The following is an 18,042-nucleotide window of genomic DNA, read 5'->3' on the forward strand; positions in this document are numbered from 1 at the left end:
GATCAAATGAAGATGAGAGGATTTGAGTTTGAGCCGATATCCACCCCGCTGTATGGGTTTGCAGAACGCGTCATCTTGCCTTTGGGTCAGATTGTTCTTCCCCTATCCTTGGGGACTGATTTTCGGCGGGTAACAAAGATGATAGCCTTCACTGTAGTAGATACCCCGTCAGCGTATAATGGAATTCTAGGACGACCAGCCCTGAAGGATTTTAGAGCAGTAGCTTCCAGTTATCATCAAAAGCTTAAGTTTCCTGTGGGAAAAGGAGTTGAAGTCCTATGCGGGGACCAAAAGTCGCATGTCTTTGTTATGAAAGAATCGTGAAGGAAGAAGAAAAGAGAGGTCGCGAGCATTCGCATGGAAGCTTGAGCTCAGTCTTGCAATTGTAGAGTCATTCGAAGAAGATTCTAAGTGGGTAACTTTGTTCTGTGAAGGTATAAGAGGAGCATAAAAGTTGGAGAAAGCGCAGGGCAAGGCTTCAAAGAGACCCTGAAGTGCTTACCACCTCAGAAAATATTACTCTTGAATTTATTGTTGATGTATTTCATCTTTGCATTTTCCCATGTAATCAGTTGAAATTCAATAAAACCAAGTTCTTATATTAAGTTCATGGATGTTGTTGTATTGTGAGGATGCAATAAATTTTATTTTCCTGCTAAGGCATCGCCTAGCAGAGGAGCAGAGTTGGGGTGGAAGAAAGATTTTATTTTCCTGCTAAGGCATCGCCTAGCAGAGGAGCAGAGTTGGGGTGGAAGAGAGAGGAGCAGAGTTGGGGTGGAAGAGAGATTTTATTTTCCTGCTAAGTCATCGCATAGCAGAGGAGCAGAGTTGGGGTGGAAGAGAACTTTTATTTTCCTACTAAGGCATCGCCTAGTAGAGGAGCAGCGTGTAGAAGAAAATTTTATTTTCCTACTAAGGCATCGCCTAGTAGAGGAGCAGCGTGTAGAAGAAAATTTTTATTTTCCTGCTAAGATATCACCTAGCAGAGGAGTTAGAGGGTGGGGGCGTTGCATTTTCATTCTCCTGCTAAGGTGTCACCTAGCTGAGGAGTTAGAGGGTGGAGGCGTTGAATTTTTATTTTCCTGCTAAGGTATCACCTAGCAGAGGAGTTAGAGGGTGGGGGCGTTGAATTTTCATTCTCCTGCTAAGGTATCACCTAGCAGAGGAGTTAGAGGGTGGAGGAGTTAGAGGGTGGAGACGTGAAATCTTTATTTTCCTGCTAAGACTCGGCTTAGCAGAGGAGTTAGGGGATGAAGGTGTTGAATTTTTATTCTCCTGCTAAGGTATCACCCAGCAGAGGAGTTAGAGTGTGGAGGTGTTGAATTTTTATTTTCCTACTAAGGCCCGGCTTAGCAGAGGAGTTAGAGTGTGGAGGTGTTAAATTTTTATTTTCCTGCTAAGGCCCGGCTTAGCAGAGGAGTTAGAGTGTGGAGGTGTTGAATTTTTATTTTCCTGCTAAGGCCCGGCTTAGCAGAGGAGTTAGAGTGTGGAGGTGTTGAATTTTTATTTTCCTGCTAAGGCCTGGCTTAGCAGAGGAGTTAGAGGGTGGAGGTGTTGATTTTATTTTCCTGCTAAGGCCCGGCTTAGCAGAGGAGTTATGAGATGATGAGGTGAGAGTTTGATTTTTCCTGCTAAGGCCCGGCTTAGCATAGGAGTTAGAGGGTGGAGGTGTTGATTTTATTTTCCTACTGAGGCATCGCCTAGCAGAGGAGTTAGAGGGTGAGCGCGTTGAATTTTATTTTCCTGCTAAGGCCTGGCTTAGCAGAGGAGTTAGAGGATGGATGTGTTGATTTTATTTTCCTGCTAAGGTATCACCTAGCAGAGGAGTTAGATGGAGGAGTTGAATTTTATTTTCCTGCTAAGGCATCGCCTAGCAGAGGAGTTAGAGGGTGGGGGCGTTGAATTTTATTTTCCTGCTAAGGCATCGCCTAGCAGAGGAGTTAGAGGGTGGGTGCGTTGAATTTTATTTTTCTGCTAAGACATCGCCTAGCAGAGGAGTTAGAGGGTGGAGGTGTTGAATTTTATTTTCATGCTATGGCGTCACCTAGCAGAGGAGTTAGAGGGTGGAGGTGTTGAATTTTATTTTCCTGCTATGAACTATGTTAGCAGAGGAGTCAAGGGCACGGGGAAGTGGAAACTATTTCCCTTCAAAAGCTTAGTAGAGGACCTTGAAAATGGGGGCGACGAGGGCATATTGTGTTAGAAAAATTTATTTCGTTTGTCATTAACGAACAATGTTTGCCGCTGCGAAAATTACGGGGTTCGACCTGCCCGGTCAGGTCGCGGGGATCGACCTGCCTGGTCTGGTCGTGGGGGCAACGCCCCCATAAAAATTTTTCATAAATCACACAACCAATCGCAAGGCAATGTATCAAAATTCTCAACGTACTGGACGAGTGCTCAGGCGAGCGTGCGTTCGGCAGGTCGACTTGACAAGGGGATGGGGCGAGAAGGTGAAGGGAGCGGGGCGAGCACGCAGCAGGTGTGATGGGCGAGCGTGCGCTGGTTGGGCGAGCGTGCGAGAGCGAAGAAGGTGCTTGGGCGTGAATGCGGCGTGATGGCAGACGAGCGTCGAGAGGGCGAGGGTGAAGCGCGGCAGGCGATGGCGAGAGCAGAAGGCGAGCGAGCGTGGCGCTTGGGCGAGCAGGAGGTGCACCGGGCGAGCTGGGGTGAAGCTCGGGCGAGCAGGATGCGCGGCGCGGGGCGAGCTTGGGCGAGCATGGAGCAGGTCGAGCGTCTGCGCCCGGTGCTGGGCGACCGCTGCGCCGAGAGCGGGCGAGCTGGGGTGAAGCTTGGGCGAGCGTGGCGCTTGGGCGAGCAGGAGGTGCGCCGGGCGAGCGGGGGTGAAGCTTTGGGCGAGCAGGAGGTGCGCCAGGTGAGGCGATGGTGGAGCGGTAGCTTGGGCGAGGCGAGGCCGGCGCGCGGGGTGAAGCAGTAGCTCGGGTGATGGCGAGGTGATGATGAAGCGGTGCTAGGATTACGATTTGATTTGTTTCCAAATTTTTGGGGACTGACGAAAGGCTGGAAGATAATGCACAACTCGCACCCGGTAACCCGAGGACAGCACGACTAATCGAACTTCGAACATGCAATTCAGTTCGACTCGGGAGGGGGAGACTGGTGATACCCCATGGATGAGCCCATTATCCCTAGCCCATCCCTAGCCCAAATGGAAGACAGGCCCATCAAGGGCCCAGGTATTCTCTTATAAATACCAGGTTTGAGCGTATGATATTTCATTCACTATATTGTTTTCAGCAGCACCCTTAGCTGCTCCCCCTATATATCCTCAGTCACTGACTTGAGCGTCGGAGGGGCTACGCAAGGACACCCTCCTGGCCCCCTTTAATGGTCTTTTTCGTGATTTCAGGCTCAGGACAATTTCAAAACCCTGCATCTGCACTAGTGACACTTGCTGGGAGCGGACCCTAAATTTTCCGTGAGTATCAAACATAAAATTTAAAATGCAGAATACGGGACGAATGCCAAGCACCATGTACCGTTGGTATGCACAGCGGAATAAAACATAGAGCTGCAGCTCTAATATTTTATATAAAAAAATTTCTAATTATATTTATACATAGTTCATGACTTGTAAACTACCTAATTTAATTCTAAGGGCCGAATACAATTACATCTTAATGAATATTAGTTGAATATCTAGAACATGTCTATTGAATATCATGACTCTTAGATTAACTTGAAAATATAAATTTATTTTAACACCCTTGCTTAATTTATAATTTTCAAGTTATTCTTATTCTTCTCAGATTTCTCAAGACTGACTGGCTTTATAAGGATATTTGTTAGTTGTTCACTTATACTGATGTAATTAAAGCTTATTTCTTCTTTTCCAACCAAATCTCTTACAAAGTGATGACGAAGCTCTATGTGCTTTGAACGAGCATGAAACACGAGATTCTTTGTCATCAAGATAGCAAATTTATTGTCACAAAGAATTGTAGTTGCTTTTGTTTGCTTCAACTGCAAATCCTTCAACAATCTTCGTAACCAAACTACTTGACATGAAACTTCAGTAACATCTGAATATTCTGCTTCAGATGATGATAATGCCACTGTCTATTGCTTTCTTGAACTCCAGGAGATCACATTTGAACCAATGCATAAAATGTAACCCGATGTGCTTTTTCGATAATCAACAGATCCTGCCCAATCACTATCTGAATAACCTATCAGGTTGCACTTATCTTCTTCTTCATACAAAATGCCTTGCTTCTTTGTCCCTTGAAGATATCGAAATATCCTTTTTGCAGATGTGAAGTGAATCTTGCTTGGATTGCTCATGTACCTGGATACAACACTAACTGAAAAATCAATATCAGGTCTAGTGTGAGTAACATAGACGAGAGACCCAACTAGACTCCTAAAAACTGAAGCATATGCTTGTTCGGAACCATCTTTCTGTTGCAATTTCACATTGAACATCATTGGTGTTGAAACCGGTTTACACTTTGCCATGTGAAACCTCTCAAGCAAGTCCTCAATGTATTTTTCTTGTGAGAGAAAGATCTTTCCTTTACTTGCTTGACTTGAATTCCCAAGAAATATCGCCCCCAAGTCTGTCATCTCAAAGTTGCTCATCATTTTCTTCTTAAAACCTTCAACCTCTTTCTCATCAGTCCCAAAAAAAATCAAGTCATCAACATATAAACAAACAACAAGAAAATCAACTTCATTTTTATTGATGTAAAGAGAGGGCTCAATAAGACTTTTTTGAAAGCCATTTTGACGAAAGTGTTCGTCAATTTTCTTGTTCCATGCTCGATGAGCTTGCTTTAATCCATAAAGTGCTTTTCGAAGTCGATACGCTTTATCATCCTTTCATTTCACTTCAAAATCTTGAGGTTGCTCAACGTAAATTTCTTCATCAAGTTCTCCATTCAAAAAGGTTGACTTCACATCTAATTGGAAGATTTTCAACTCATAATGTGATGCAATAGCAAGTGTTGTCCTAATTGTTTCAATTCTCGCCACCGGAGCAAAAGTTTCATTAAAATCAATACTGGGCTGCTGGGAATATCTTTTTGCAACCAAACGTACTTCATATTTCTTTACTGAACTATCTTCATTATACTTGGTTTTATAAACCACTTCAAACCCATGACATCCTTCTGGCTTGATAAATCCACAAGCTCCCAATTCTTGTTCTTTTCAATGACATTAATTTCTTCTTTTATGAGCGGTTTTGCCCCTTTGCAGCTTCTTGGAAGTTCTGTGGCTCACAAAAGAAAAATGCGAATTCACAAGACTCATAAACATCTATCAATGATTTACCTTTCTTGCAAGCCTTTCGGAATCATATGAATTCTCATCACTTGATGGAATAGAGCCTACTGAATTTTGAGGGATTGATGGCGAATTCTGAATCAGATTTTCTTTGCATAATATATCTTGAGTTGACAAAGGCTCAGAAAATTCAGCATTCAAATTTGGCACTTCAGCTTGCTTACTTCACTCCCATGCTGCGTTTTCATAAAAAATAACATCCCTTGAGATCATTAATCGTCGAGTATTTGGATTGATTAGCCTATAACCCTTTGATTCATCACTGTACCCGATAAAAAACAATTTTTTCACTTTTTTTGTCAAACTTTTCTCGACTTACTGCAGAGGTATGAGCATAAACTATGCAGCCAAAATCTCAAGTGATCAATTACAGGCTTGCGCTTACTCCATGCCTCAAACAGTGTCTGATTTCGAACTGCTTTTGTTGGATCTGTTAAGAATATAAATATGACTATTCACTGCATCTGCCCACAAATCATTTGGCATATTCTTCCCTTTTAACATTCTTCTAGCCATTTCAACCATTGTTCGATTTTTCTTTTCGGCAACTCCATTTTGTTGTGGACTCCGACTCACGGTAAGTTGTCTTTGAATACCATTATCCTTGCAATATCTCAAGAATGGAGAGCTTATGAACTCCCCTCCACGATCTGTTCTTAGCATTTTCATTTTGAAACCATTTTATCTTTTTGACATAGCTTTGAATTGAAGAAAGACTGAAAAGCCTCAGATTTTCATGAAGAAATTATACTCATATCATTCTATTGTAATTTTCAATGAAGAGAATGAAATATCGTTTACCATTCAATGAAAGAGTTTGCATTGGACCACATATATCAGAATGCACTGACTTCAATGGTGCATTATCTCTCCACGACGTTTTTGAAAATGACAGTCGATGTATTTTTCCATAGACGCAACTTCACAAATAGTGTCTTCATGCTTGATATCCGGAAGACCAATTACCATATTCTTTTGTTTAAGAATGAGAAGTATTTTAGTGTTCAAATGACCAAATCTCAAATGCCACAAGTTTGAAATATTCACAGATTCAGATCTAAAAGCACAACGATTTTCATATGGCATTATAAGATGAAAGACCTTATTTGCGCTCATTTTCACTTCAGCGACTAAATGATTATTTTTCCTATCTATTTTGCATAAGTTGTCTCATAGTCCCGTACTCAAAAGATTTTCCATCACCAAGCTTGACTTGAGAATTGAATCCAGATTCAAGCTGCTCGAATAGATTTCGATTTCTAGTCATATTATTTCTGTATCCACTATCCAGATAACATACATCCAAAGGCTCATGCTCCACATTTGAGATGGTGTCGAGTAGTTTCTCACCTTCTTCCTCCTTTGTAAATTTTGCATCGGCAATATTCTTATTTTGATGCTATATAGCAATCTCTTTGTGAATGTTTAGGCATCTCCAATCTTGCACAAAATACATGAAAAGTGATTTTGGTGCAAGGTTGATTGCTCAAATGGGGGCGCTATATTTTGCACCAAAATAGCGTCTTACCCTTTGTACCAAATTTGACACATGGAAAATTTCTGCACCAAATTTGATGCAATAATTTTCATTTTTTAATAAAATTATTTGTTTTTAATACTTATTAATAATGTATAAATAATAATTTAATACTTGTTTTATTAATTTAATAATTATATAGTTAACATAAAAATTAATTATAATTATTTATTAATTTTATAAGTAAATGTTTAATTATTGATCTTTCCAATATTTATTTATTTATGTTAATTATTAATAATTAAAGAATATTTTTAGAGTATTCATTTTGGTGTAAGATTTGAAAAAAATGGGTTGGAGATGGATGTTGTATTTGGTGCAAAAATCGTACTATTTTAATGTAAAATTTGCACCAAAAATAGATTTTGTGGTTGGAGATGACTTAGTGACTCTACATCTCTTGCACCTGAACCGACAATCTTTAGATTGATGATTTGGTTTCTTGCAAATAATACAAGAAGGTCATCACCAAATTTTTGTGACTGCTCTTTCTTCTCTTCAAAAACTCTCCCATGGTCATTTTTTTTTGTTGCCGATATTGACTATAACGATTTTTTGAAAAGTCCTCATATCAGTCCATGGAGCAAGCCTTTCAATCGAAAGTTAATATTTCTGAAAGATCCAGCGGTATCTCACAACAAAAGAAAAGTAACTTCAATGCTAATTCAATTGATTTAATTAATTTTCAGGCTCTGCGGTTTTACGGAAGTAGGGATGTGACAGTTACAGGCATAACAATTCAAAACAGCCAGCAAACGCACCTCAAATTCGACAGTTGCATTGGAGTTCAAGTCTTTGGGATCAGCATTTCTTCCCCTGGTGACAGCCCAAATACAGATGGGATTCACCTCCAAAACTCCCAAAATGTCGTCATTCACACCGCCTCTCTTGCTTGCGGTAAGAACACATGCCAAACTATTCATTGATCGTTTAAACCTTATTTGATTTGTTTCTTGGGCATTTAACTGATTAACAATGAATATATATATATATATATATATATATATATATATATCATCGAATGAACTTATTCAAAGCCATTGTTAAGTCAGTCAGAATTTATAATGTTAGAGATTAATAATTACTTAATTTGATCTTTTTCATGTAGGAGATGATTGTGTTTCTGTACAGACAGGATGTTCCAACGTGAATATATACGATATTAATTGTGGACCTGGTCATGGTATAAGCATCGGGGCATTGGGACCTGATGGTACTAAAGCCTGTGTTTCTAATATTAATGTTCGCGACTCAACCATACGGAATGCTTCTACTGGTTTGAGAATTAAGACTTGGCAGGTAACAATATATATTATCAATCTAAGATGGAGCTAATGTGATTAAATTAATTTGTTGTTGTTGTTGTTGTTGTAGGGTGGGTCAGGGTCAGTGAAAGGAGTGAAGTTCACCAACGTTCAAGTATCTGGAGTGGGAACTCCTTTGATGATCAACCAGTTCTACTGCAACAGCAACAAATGCGCCAACAAGACTTCGGCCGTGGGCATATCGGACATATCATATCAGTCCATCAAGGGGACTTACACGACGAGACCGGTGTATTTCGCATGCAGTGGACTCGAGGCCGTGTGTGGGAGTGGAGCTAGCAAATGTTGAGTTGACACCTTTTTCGAGGAGCACCGATCCTTTCTGTTGGGAGGCATACGGGAACCTGCAAACGGCCACCGTTCCTCCCATAAATTGCTTGAGAAGTAGTAGTAGTGTTGTTAAAGTTGCTAATGATACTAGTGCCTCGTGTTGAATTATATACAATTTCATTATCATAAACACAATTTTATCTAATATTTGATCAAACGTACAGTAACCTTGCCAAGCAGAAACTTATTGAAAGGAGAGACTGAGAACCTCACCTCATCCCCTTTCTTGAGACGTGGTAGCCCATCACTGGCCCCATGAAAAAGATGGATATGTATCCAAAGTCAATGTATTATATTAATATTTTGTTTGATTTCAAGAATTTATAAAAAATAAATTTGTTTTGTGACAAATCATATATACATATTTTATATATATATATATATATATATAATAATTAATATTCAGCGTGTCTGTGATATAATAATAATAATAATAATAATAATAATAATAATAATAATAATAATAAAGATGATGGATAGGTAGATGGATAACTTGGAAAAGAAGGGATTAGGCTCCTCCATACCTGGATGATAAAGAATTATCGTGATTAAAGTCCGTCCATCTCCCTCGAACCCAGACATCGAGAAGAAAACCTCATCCTCTGCTGATTGACTCACTTCCTCTAGCAATTTGAGGTAACTTCTCTCCTCTTCTCTCCACATATTTCGTATCAATTTGCTTCAACTTTTATTTCTTCTCATTTTTTTTTACGCCATATGCATAAAATTGAAGATCGTCTATTATTTACACTCGGATTCAAACGATGTCAACTTTGAATAAATAAACTAAATATTTCAAAGAGAGTCTGTTCATTTTTTTAGTCTTATTATTTGTTATTTGCTATATTGGAGGCTTCGTGCTTTTTCGTTCTGTGACAATGGAGGTACTGAATTTAATTAATCTTAAATACTGTTGCTGAAACTTGGGGAAATGATAGAATCAATCTTTTTTCTTTTTTTAAAAAAATGGGATGAACTCGTCACTAAATTCATTACACCTGTTCATACTTCTATTTTGATCGTATGCTGCACGCTAGTTTTAACACACTCCAATCCAATACCTAAAAATTATAAAATCTTGAAATGTGAACCTTTCACGAGCGGAAAATATGAAATTGAGGTAATTGAAGTAGAAACTCAGTAGACTTGATTAATCCTTAGTTTCATTTAATAATGTTTGTTTCTGCATAAAAAAAATTTAAAATTATTTGTATGTTTAATTAAAATGTTATCCTCTCAAAATTTAAAAAAAGTTATCTCAGTTGCAAATTGCAATTTAGTTCATCAGATTGATTAGTTTGATTGTTCCTTATCCCTCGATATATATACTCGTCTGTGCATACAAAAAGATAAATAATCACATACACACCTACTTGTTTGTGCTTATGTTGGGCTGCAACAGCAAATGGGGAGAGCGTATGTGTACGTGATCGTGGGAGGAGGGGTATCAGCTGGCTACGCCGCCAATGAATTTGTCAAGAGAGGGATCTCTCATGGTGAACTCTGCATCATCTCTGAAGAGCCGGTAACTCTAGTATCTCATAATTTTTACTTGTATATTTATTTCTTTCTGAAGTTGAGCGTGTGTGTTTGTTGCAATCTCTTTAACTAAGTTGTTGTGTTCTTTTTTTCTTTGTCAAAATTATTGATAGTGTTTTTGGAAAGTTATCTGTGATTAAAATGCTTCAATTTTTTTTTTTTTTTTTTTTTGTTAACTAAATTTATATCACAAATTGATGGAAATAATGAAACGTGTATCAACACCAATGCCTGATACTCAGTATAAAATTATGTAAATCAGTCTCTGCATTATATATATATATATATATATATATATATCGATTTTTTGTTTTATTGTTCCCTGGCTGCATTTTGTGGTTGAGGTGTAGATTGGTTTGGCAAATTGAACATGATTCTTTTCGTAATGTTTATTTGTATGGAGTTCAAAACCTGCTTTTGGAATTTGGGCAATTTTGATTTAAATTTGAGTGAAGTTTCATATACTTACAGCTTAATGACTGGATCAAGAGTGAATAAATAAAAATAGTGGAGATTTATTCTAGTTTAGCTACTTAATTGAGTGCAAATAAATTGTGTGGTGGAGATTTAATTTAATAGATTAATTTTGGTTTCTCAAAATTTGAATTCCGCAAAAATTATGGAGTGCAAATCCGCTTAGTAAGCAGAGAATTGGAGTAATTTAATACAGTACTTTGAGGTGTTTATTCTTCATGTTTCCTTTCGCTAAGTTAGTTTTTCAGTTACCGTGTGTTGGTATTAAACAATCGTTGTTATGGTTTCTTGGTCCTGTGGAGTACTCATATGTATTGAAACTTCCACTTAGTTGGAGACTGAGTTGTGCTTTCGTATGAGTCAGCTTGAGGTTTGCCTAGTGATTGGATATTTGCTATGACATTAAATTAGTTTTATGTTATTTTAATGTTTGATTTGGTGCTTTCTCAACTTGCATGGTGTGTTTATTCTGGTACACCTTTTGCAGGTTGCACCGTATGAAAGACCTGCATTGAGCAAAGGATATTTACTTCCAGAAGGTATCCATTCCCTTGTGATCTGTGAATCAGCAATATCTGAGATTACTTGAGGATATATTTGTTCCTCATCTAAATGATATCTTTCCTATTATGATTTTGCACCTCAATGATCAATCAACGATTCAATGCATGATATTTACCTGTCTCTTCTTCGTTCCACAGAAAAATACAAACATGCATGTCAGAAATCATAGCAATGCCGTTCAAAAATGATAAAAATCATATCAATGCAAGAAATGAAAGGTAGACAGAAAAAGGATTGGGAATGGTATCAAGAACATGATTTTAGGCGTTGAAATGTAAATCGAAGTTATGATTATCTTTCATGAATAACATCAGCCAGTGTGAGAATGTGGAATTAATGTTCTGTGTAATTTAACTTTTTATAATTTTTATCACATGCAGCTCCTGCACGTCTCCCTTCATTTCACTGTTGTGTGGGTACCAATGGTGAAAAATTGGTTCCGAAATGGTACAAGGAACACGGTAATTTTTCCACAACTGTGTGTAATTAATCGAAGACTTTTTATTTGGTTGTACAGCAGTCATTTGTAGAGCACCCGATTAGGTTGGGTGCTTGGGTATAATAACTGGTGATTGAAGAATGCTCACAAAGTTATTGTGCAAAATATGCTAGGTAGTCATCCAAAACTTAATTTTGGCTTTATCAAAACTAGTAATTGATTTCTATAGACAGGATTTTAAGTTTGTGGTACTTCAAAGGCTTTTGAAATTTCTCGAGTTGTGGAGATTAACTTAAACAGTCAAAGCTACTATACTCGATTGTTGTTTTGTGTTAAGGATCATGTTAGCTTTCCGAGTTATATCATAATTCAGTGTTATTTACTTCTCAATTTTTGTAAACAGGTATTGAATTGATTCTTGGAACTCGAGTTAAGTCTGCTGATGTGAGGCGTAAGACATTGCTAATTGCAACAGGAGAAACCATAAGTTACAAATATCTAATTGTTGCAACAGGTGCTCGGGTATTGAAAATGATCTTTTGTCCATCTTATGTACTATATTGTGCTTTATAACATCTTATATGGATTGATTTTTTTGCTTCAAATCAAAAGGGAAGTAAAAGGCGTTTCTTGTATTTGGCATTCGAATATCATGGTTTTATGTCAGAATTCAGTTTTCGTGCTTTTCAGAGTTTGGGGGGCAGTGTAAAAACACTTCACTAAATTAAGTCGCCCGTAAGATGGTTCGATGCTCGTGACTGATAGAATGTACTCTCTGTGTCTGATTTTTCTCTTTCCATTTTTTCTTTCAAGATGCCAAAAAATGTTCCATTTCAAAACATGGCACGACTTTTTCCCCAATAGTGTCCACTATATAAAACAAATTCCTTTTCAAATTTTAAGTAACATCTAAAAAGTTGAGTCCCTTCTATTTGGCACATTTAAATAGGAGGAATGGATGAGGTAAAATTGGCACAATTTATCATGAAACGGTTTTGACTTCTTAAAGACCAGTACTTAGGGGTATAATTTGTAAAAGTACATGAAATCAAGAGAGGTAAATAATTCAGTGTATGACTGATTTTATGGCACATTTTTTTAGGCTTTGAAGATCGAAGAGTTTGGTGTTAATGGATCTGATGCTGCTAATGTGTGTTATTTACGAGATTTGGCTGATGCTGATAGACTCGTTGATGTGATGCAATCTCGTGGTAGTGGAAATGCTGTTGTTATTGGCGGCGGCTACATAGGAATGGAATGCGCTGCATCTCTGGTGATAAACAATTTTAAAGTGACTATGGTTTTCCCAGAAGCACATTGTAGTAAGTAATTTCATGATATAGTTTTTTTTTTATAATTTATGTCTGTTGTAAATTCTTGGAACAATGATGCACGTTTCTGTACAGCAAGGATTGTGATCCAAGTAGTCTTCCTGTGCTAATCTTTTTAGACCACTTGATTTCTGCAGTGGCACGTTTGTTTACCCCAAAAATCGCAAGTTACTATGAAGACTTCTACCAGTCGAAAGGAGTAAAATTTGTGAAAGGAAATGTGCTGACATCATTTGATTTCGACATCAGTGGGAAGGTAAAAGTTTAAATACCTTTACTGCTTTAGAAACTTGATACCTGTGTAATTTCTCACGTATTCAATATTTGAAATCACCAAATCTTTTCTTAAGGTCACCGCTGTTAATCTTAAAGATGGGAGCAAACTTCCAGCCGAAATTGTTGTGATCGGTATTGGAATTCGTCCAAACACAAGTCTTTTCGAGGGGCAGCTAACAATGGACAAGGGTGGAATCAAAGTGAATGGGAAAATGCAATCAAGCAATAGCTCGGTCTATGCTATGGGAGACGTTGCATCTTTTCCAGTCAAAATTTTTGGAGAAACACGCAGACTCGAACACGTAGACTCTGCAAGAAAGGCTGCTAAGCATGCAGTTGCTGCAATCATGGAACCTGAAAAGACTGGAGAATTCGACTACCTACCATTCTTTTATTCCCGAGTCTTCACATTGTCTTGGCAGTTTTATGGAGACAATGCAGGGGAAGCAGTGTATTTTGGCGATTTTTCAGGAAATGCTTTTGGGGCGTACTGGATAAACAAAGGGCTTCTTGTTGGGTCATTTCTCGAGGGTGGAACTAAAGAACAGTACGAGGCAATAGCTGAAGCCACTAAGCTAAAACCGATGGTGGAAGACTTGGGGGAGCTTGAGAAACAGGGTTTGGGATTTGCTATGGCCGTCGGACAAAATATTCCACCTTCTTTGCCGAATGGTGATGGCGACAGGAGTGGCGATAGAGTATGTGATGTGATGATGGAGAAACCGTTATTCACTTGGCATGCAACTGCTGGAGTTATTGTGGCAGCATCAATAGCAGTGTTTGCATATTGGTATGGTAAAAAGCGCAGAAGGTGGTGAGATGTTTCTTTGGTCCAAATGCAAGATTGTATGATGACATGCCACAATGTTGTAGCATTTTTAGGGTCTTAAATCTCTCTATTTCATCCAAGGTGGGGAAAAGTGATTGATATATATATATATATATATATATATATATATACACACCCAAAAAAATAATATTAATAATGAGGTCCCGTTGTTATATGTGCATGAATGACACAAATGAATTAGTATAATAATCTCAATAACTTATAATTAGTGTATTAAGCTTTATTACCAAGTGAAATGAAATACATTTGGTTGTGCATTGCGTGCGCTATATCCTCTTAGTAGTCCACTTTCACACACGAACGAGAGAGAGAGAGAGAGAGAGAGAGAAGAATTTGAAAGACGGTACGGTACTTACGCGCCTGAAAAACGCACTTGAATATTTAGCATTTATTTCCCTCAAATTTCTTGTACGAATAGCTTGGGGGAACATGAAAATAGAAGAAATTCATTTGGAAAGAATCAACGGAGTATTAAATAAACATTTGTTTGATACATTATTATATCATTCTCTCACCCCAAAAAAATTGGGATTTTTGAATTGTGATATTTCTACAAAATTTTGCTGTATTCAATATGAAAATCGAATCATTTATGTAACAAGCATGAATTTTTTTTTTTTATTTACTTGATCCTACGACTTAGTGGGAGGAGAGAGATCACCTGAGCTATCTCCCAAGTCTCGACTTGCATCCAATCTATTTTATGTATGCATCAAATAGTAATTACTGTGGTGATGTATGTGTGTATATATAATATATATATACCCAAAAATTGGAAATTAAAAAAAGCTTGATTTCATATCCTGAAATATTCGTCCAAACAACCATAATAAAAAAAAAAAAAAGAAATATTCGTCCAAACAAATCCCTACCGGCCCGAAAGATATCCATGTACCCATTGAGCTGTCGGATTGTTCTCGTCCCTCCCTTTGAGTCTCACTTTAAACCCTAAAGAAGACGCTTCTTCGAGAAATGGAATAATTTTTTTAATATTATCTTGGTAATTCGTCGTTTAACCTCTCTCTGTATTTCGTTCATGCTAATTCTTGATGATTTTCGATTTTTTTTAATTTAAATTTCCTTATTTGCAACTATTCACCGCTTCATGTATGTTGCTGCCTTTCTTGGGTATTTAGGCAAAAAATTGTAGTAATTCGTAGCGATAAAAACTGCTTGATTTTGCTTTTGATGTCAACAGTTTCATTTCGTAACCAAAATGTTTTCAGGTCGATTGTTTTTCCTGTGCAAATGGCAACTCTGGAAGATGTTGTCGCAGCGACACAATTCCTTGCTAAGGAATCTGAAACCCAAGTGGCGGCCTCGGGTCCTGACAGTCGGATTAGGGTTTCTGATGTAGAGAAAGTTGATGGGTCAGCTTCTGCTACTGTGAAGAATTTTAACAGTATATCTAATGGTGTTACTAGTGTTTCCGTTAATGGTTCTTCTGATGGTGTTTTTGGTGGAAAGAGTACTGATAGTGAGCCGCTGAATGAAAGCGGGGAAAAGGATTCGATAGGAGATGTGATTGATGATGACAAGCTGGAGGATCCAGGCCATGATTTTCGAGTCGGGGATTTTGTTTGGGGTAAAATTAGGAGTCATCCGTGGTGGCCAGGACAGGTTCATGATCCCAGGGATGCATCGGAATTTGCAGAGAAACATAGCCAGGAGGGTTGTCTCTTGGTGGCATTTTTTGGGGACGGTTCTTGCTCTTGGTGCGCACCATCACAGTTGATACCTTTTGTGGAGAATTTTGAGGAGATGTCAAAAAGTAGTACTTCTAAGAGCTTTTTGAATGCTGTAAAGATGGCCTTGGATGAGATTTGTAGGCTCGTGGAGTCTGAGATGAGTTGTAAATGTATATCGGAGGAGATAAATGTTGGACTTGCTAGGCCCGTAGTGTCCAATTTTGGTGTGAAGACTGGAGTTCTTATGCCAGAGTTTAATTTTCATCCTCTTTTTCTTGGCGAATATGAACCCATTGAGTTGTTCGCAAAATTGAAGAACTTTGCGGAGGACATTTCTTTCACTAGTTCGATTGATCTTGCGGTCTTGACAAGCTGGATGTCTGCCTTTTTTCGGTTTAATTGTGGTTATCCATTGTCTCAGTATCACGGGGCCTTTAGTATTGAAGGTCTGGACGATGAGGGTGAGAATGTGGCTGTGGTTATGAATGATATTACTCGTAATGAAGTCCCTGTAAAGGGCCCTCATTCTGATGATGAGATTTATCGTAGAAGGAAGCAGAAAAGTGTTGCTGCGCTTTTGGGAGAAGATACAGATGTGAATCCAAAAAGTCGAGATATTGTTACGGTTCAAGAGGGAGTCAATTTGGTGAGATCCAGGTCTTCCAAAAAGCGGAGGAGCATTAAGGGAGTAGGAGAAGGTGTGGGCAAAATGAAATCTTCTATAGGGAAATCGAGTGGGAGGAAAAAGGTTCAAGTTTCTGTGTCCAGTCAAGTGACAAGTGAAGAGGATGTTAATGCAGAAAAGAGTAGTGTTAAAGGAACGGATCATGTAGATAAAGGTCCTTCGTCAAGGAAACGAAAGAAAATACAAGTTACTTCTGGTGAAGCTGAAGAGGAATCAGAAGGGATTACTACACCTAGGGAAAGAAAGAAGAGTAGGTACTTATCTCCTCCTTATACGAATATGGGGCAGAGGTCTGGTAATACAATCTCGAAAAGGGAGGCAGAAATTGAATCCTGTAAAATTACCAAGATAGCTCGGGTGGGGGAGCGTATGGAGAAAGCTGCAGAAAACCTTTTGGTATCTCCACCTTTAGCCAAGATGGTTGATGAGGCCTCGGAGAAAGAACTGCCTGACGAAAATTCAGAAAGGCATGACACGTTTGATAACACGAGTCACTGCACCAAAAATGACACGTTGACGTGTATTATATCTGATGGTAACTCCCCTAGTCGCTGCACTGAGAACTATAAGTTGATGTGTTCTATATCTGATGTTAAATCCCCTATTGATGTAATATTATCAGAGATTCGGTTAAGTGCTCTTTATCCTCTTCAATTTAGTGAGGGAGGTTCCCTTGATATCATCCGGGGCTTTGTTTCTGCACTCAGAAGCTCAACCTATATTGAAGGATCAAACTACAATATATATCGAAATTGCAAGAAAGGGAAAGGGAAAGAATCACCCGCCCAATTGACAGATCTTGGAGGCGATCTCACCCAGAAAAAAGTCAAGGCATCTGGCCCAAAACCTTGCAAAGCCATGACATTGAAGACTGAAGGAACTTCAGGTAAGTCCGTGTCCAAGAAAGCTGATGAGACTTGTGGTGAAAAAACCAGTGCGGTGAACGTAGAGGAAATTGATGCAACCCGGCTTATTTTGACATTCAGCCCCGAGTATCGGTTACCTTCAAAGAAAGACATTTTAAAGATTTTTAGCAAGTATGGGAGCCTGAATAGAAAGGAAACAAACATATCCTCAGATACTCACTCATTTCAGATTGTTTACACTAAAGATTCAGATGCAGAAGCAGCCTTCAAATCATCTTTAATCCAGAGTCCCTTTGGTAAAAACGTTAATTACAGGTTGCAATGCTCTTCAACTCGGCTAAAGTCTCGTGGATCTCAGGGAAGAGTTTCATCTCCCCATGAACAGATTTCCAAAGAGCTCGACTCTTCTCAGCCACCGGATGACTTGATGGCAGAAGTCGGTCACATGAAGCAAAAGTTCGAGATAATGACCGCAATTCTTGAAAACTATCATCTCAAATTCTCGCCAGAGGAGAAGTCTAGCTTGAAAGATGAGATGAAACCCCTCATGGAGATGGTTGAAACAGCGAGTGAGAAGGTGAGAATCATGGCTGAGGGAACCAAATGTTAGAAGAATTTGGGTGTCATTTTCGTGTTGTTGATCATAGGTGTTCTCGATTGTTAATGTAGACACATTGAGTAGATCAGGAAACGCGATGCTTTTCTTTTGTTTAGGTGTCCTGTGTAATAGTAGTTAGGGGTGTTTAATTGGACGGTTCGGTTTTATGATATTGTGTTCGGATATTCGGTTTTTGGTTTTACAAATACTGATCCGGTATTCGAACGGTTTTA

At 38.6% G+C, this 18,042-nt stretch overlaps 3 protein-coding genes across 3 annotated transcripts; all 3 read left to right on the forward strand.

Moving 5' to 3' along the window:
* The first annotated feature begins 7,422 nt into the window (after window positions 1-7,422).
* On the forward strand, window positions 7,423-8,623 carry LOC142522123 (polygalacturonase At1g48100-like). The gene is made up of 3 exons (XM_075625276.1): window positions 7,423-7,741; window positions 7,953-8,143; window positions 8,219-8,623. The coding sequence occupies exons 1-3, from the start codon at window positions 7,423-7,425 to the stop codon at window positions 8,456-8,458; spliced, it is 750 nt and encodes a 249-aa protein (XP_075481391.1). The 3' UTR covers window positions 8,459-8,623.
* Window positions 8,624-8,978: 355 nt separating this feature from the next.
* On the forward strand, window positions 8,979-14,229 carry LOC142522284 (monodehydroascorbate reductase 4, peroxisomal). The gene is made up of 8 exons (XM_075625564.1): window positions 8,979-9,135; window positions 9,902-10,024; window positions 11,000-11,051; window positions 11,457-11,537; window positions 11,919-12,037; window positions 12,618-12,837; window positions 12,984-13,102; window positions 13,197-14,229. The coding sequence occupies exons 2-8, from the start codon at window positions 9,905-9,907 to the stop codon at window positions 13,938-13,940; spliced, it is 1,455 nt and encodes a 484-aa protein (XP_075481679.1). The 5' UTR covers window positions 8,979-9,135; window positions 9,902-9,904; the 3' UTR covers window positions 13,941-14,229.
* A 572-nt stretch (window positions 14,230-14,801) lies between these two features.
* Window positions 14,802-18,002, forward strand: LOC142522224 (PWWP domain-containing protein 3-like). The gene is made up of 2 exons (XM_075625421.1): window positions 14,802-14,972; window positions 15,199-18,002. The coding sequence occupies exon 2, from the start codon at window positions 15,221-15,223 to the stop codon at window positions 17,819-17,821; it is 2,601 nt and encodes an 866-aa protein (XP_075481536.1). The 5' UTR covers window positions 14,802-14,972; window positions 15,199-15,220; the 3' UTR covers window positions 17,822-18,002.
* The last annotated feature ends 40 nt before the right edge of the window (window positions 18,003-18,042 follow it).

This window comes from Primulina tabacum, chromosome 13, assembly GCF_025594145.1.
Source record: "Primulina tabacum isolate GXHZ01 chromosome 13, ASM2559414v2, whole genome shotgun sequence".
Classification (NCBI taxonomy): Eukaryota; Viridiplantae; Streptophyta; class Magnoliopsida; order Lamiales; family Gesneriaceae; genus Primulina; species Primulina tabacum.

What these genes read in the sequence shown, in the direction of transcription:
- LOC142522284 (XM_075625564.1), top strand. Translation starts at nt 9,905, where the DNA reads ATGGGGAGAGCGTATGTGTACGTGATCGTGGGAGGAGGGGTATCAGCT. An exon ending in GAAATGGTACAAGGAACACG is followed by an intron (nt 11,538 to 11,918) that starts GTAATTTTTCCA and finishes TTTTGTAAACAG; the next exon opens with GTATTGAATTGATTCTTGGA. An exon ending in TTTCCCAGAAGCACATTGTA is followed by an intron (nt 12,838 to 12,983) that starts GTAAGTAATTTC and finishes TGATTTCTGCAG; the next exon opens with TGGCACGTTTGTTTACCCCA.
- LOC142522224 (XM_075625421.1), top strand. Translation starts at nt 15,221, where the DNA reads ATGGCAACTCTGGAAGATGTTGTCGCAGCGACACAATTCCTTGCTAAG.
- LOC142522123 (XM_075625276.1), top strand. Translation starts at nt 7,423, where the DNA reads ATGGAGCAAGCCTTTCAATCGAAAGTTAATATTTCTGAAAGATCCAGC. An exon ending in CACCGCCTCTCTTGCTTGCG is followed by an intron (nt 7,742 to 7,952) that starts GTAAGAACACAT and finishes TTTTTCATGTAG; the next exon opens with GAGATGATTGTGTTTCTGTA. An exon ending in TGAGAATTAAGACTTGGCAG is followed by an intron (nt 8,144 to 8,218) that starts GTAACAATATAT and finishes TTGTTGTTGTAG; the next exon opens with GGTGGGTCAGGGTCAGTGAA.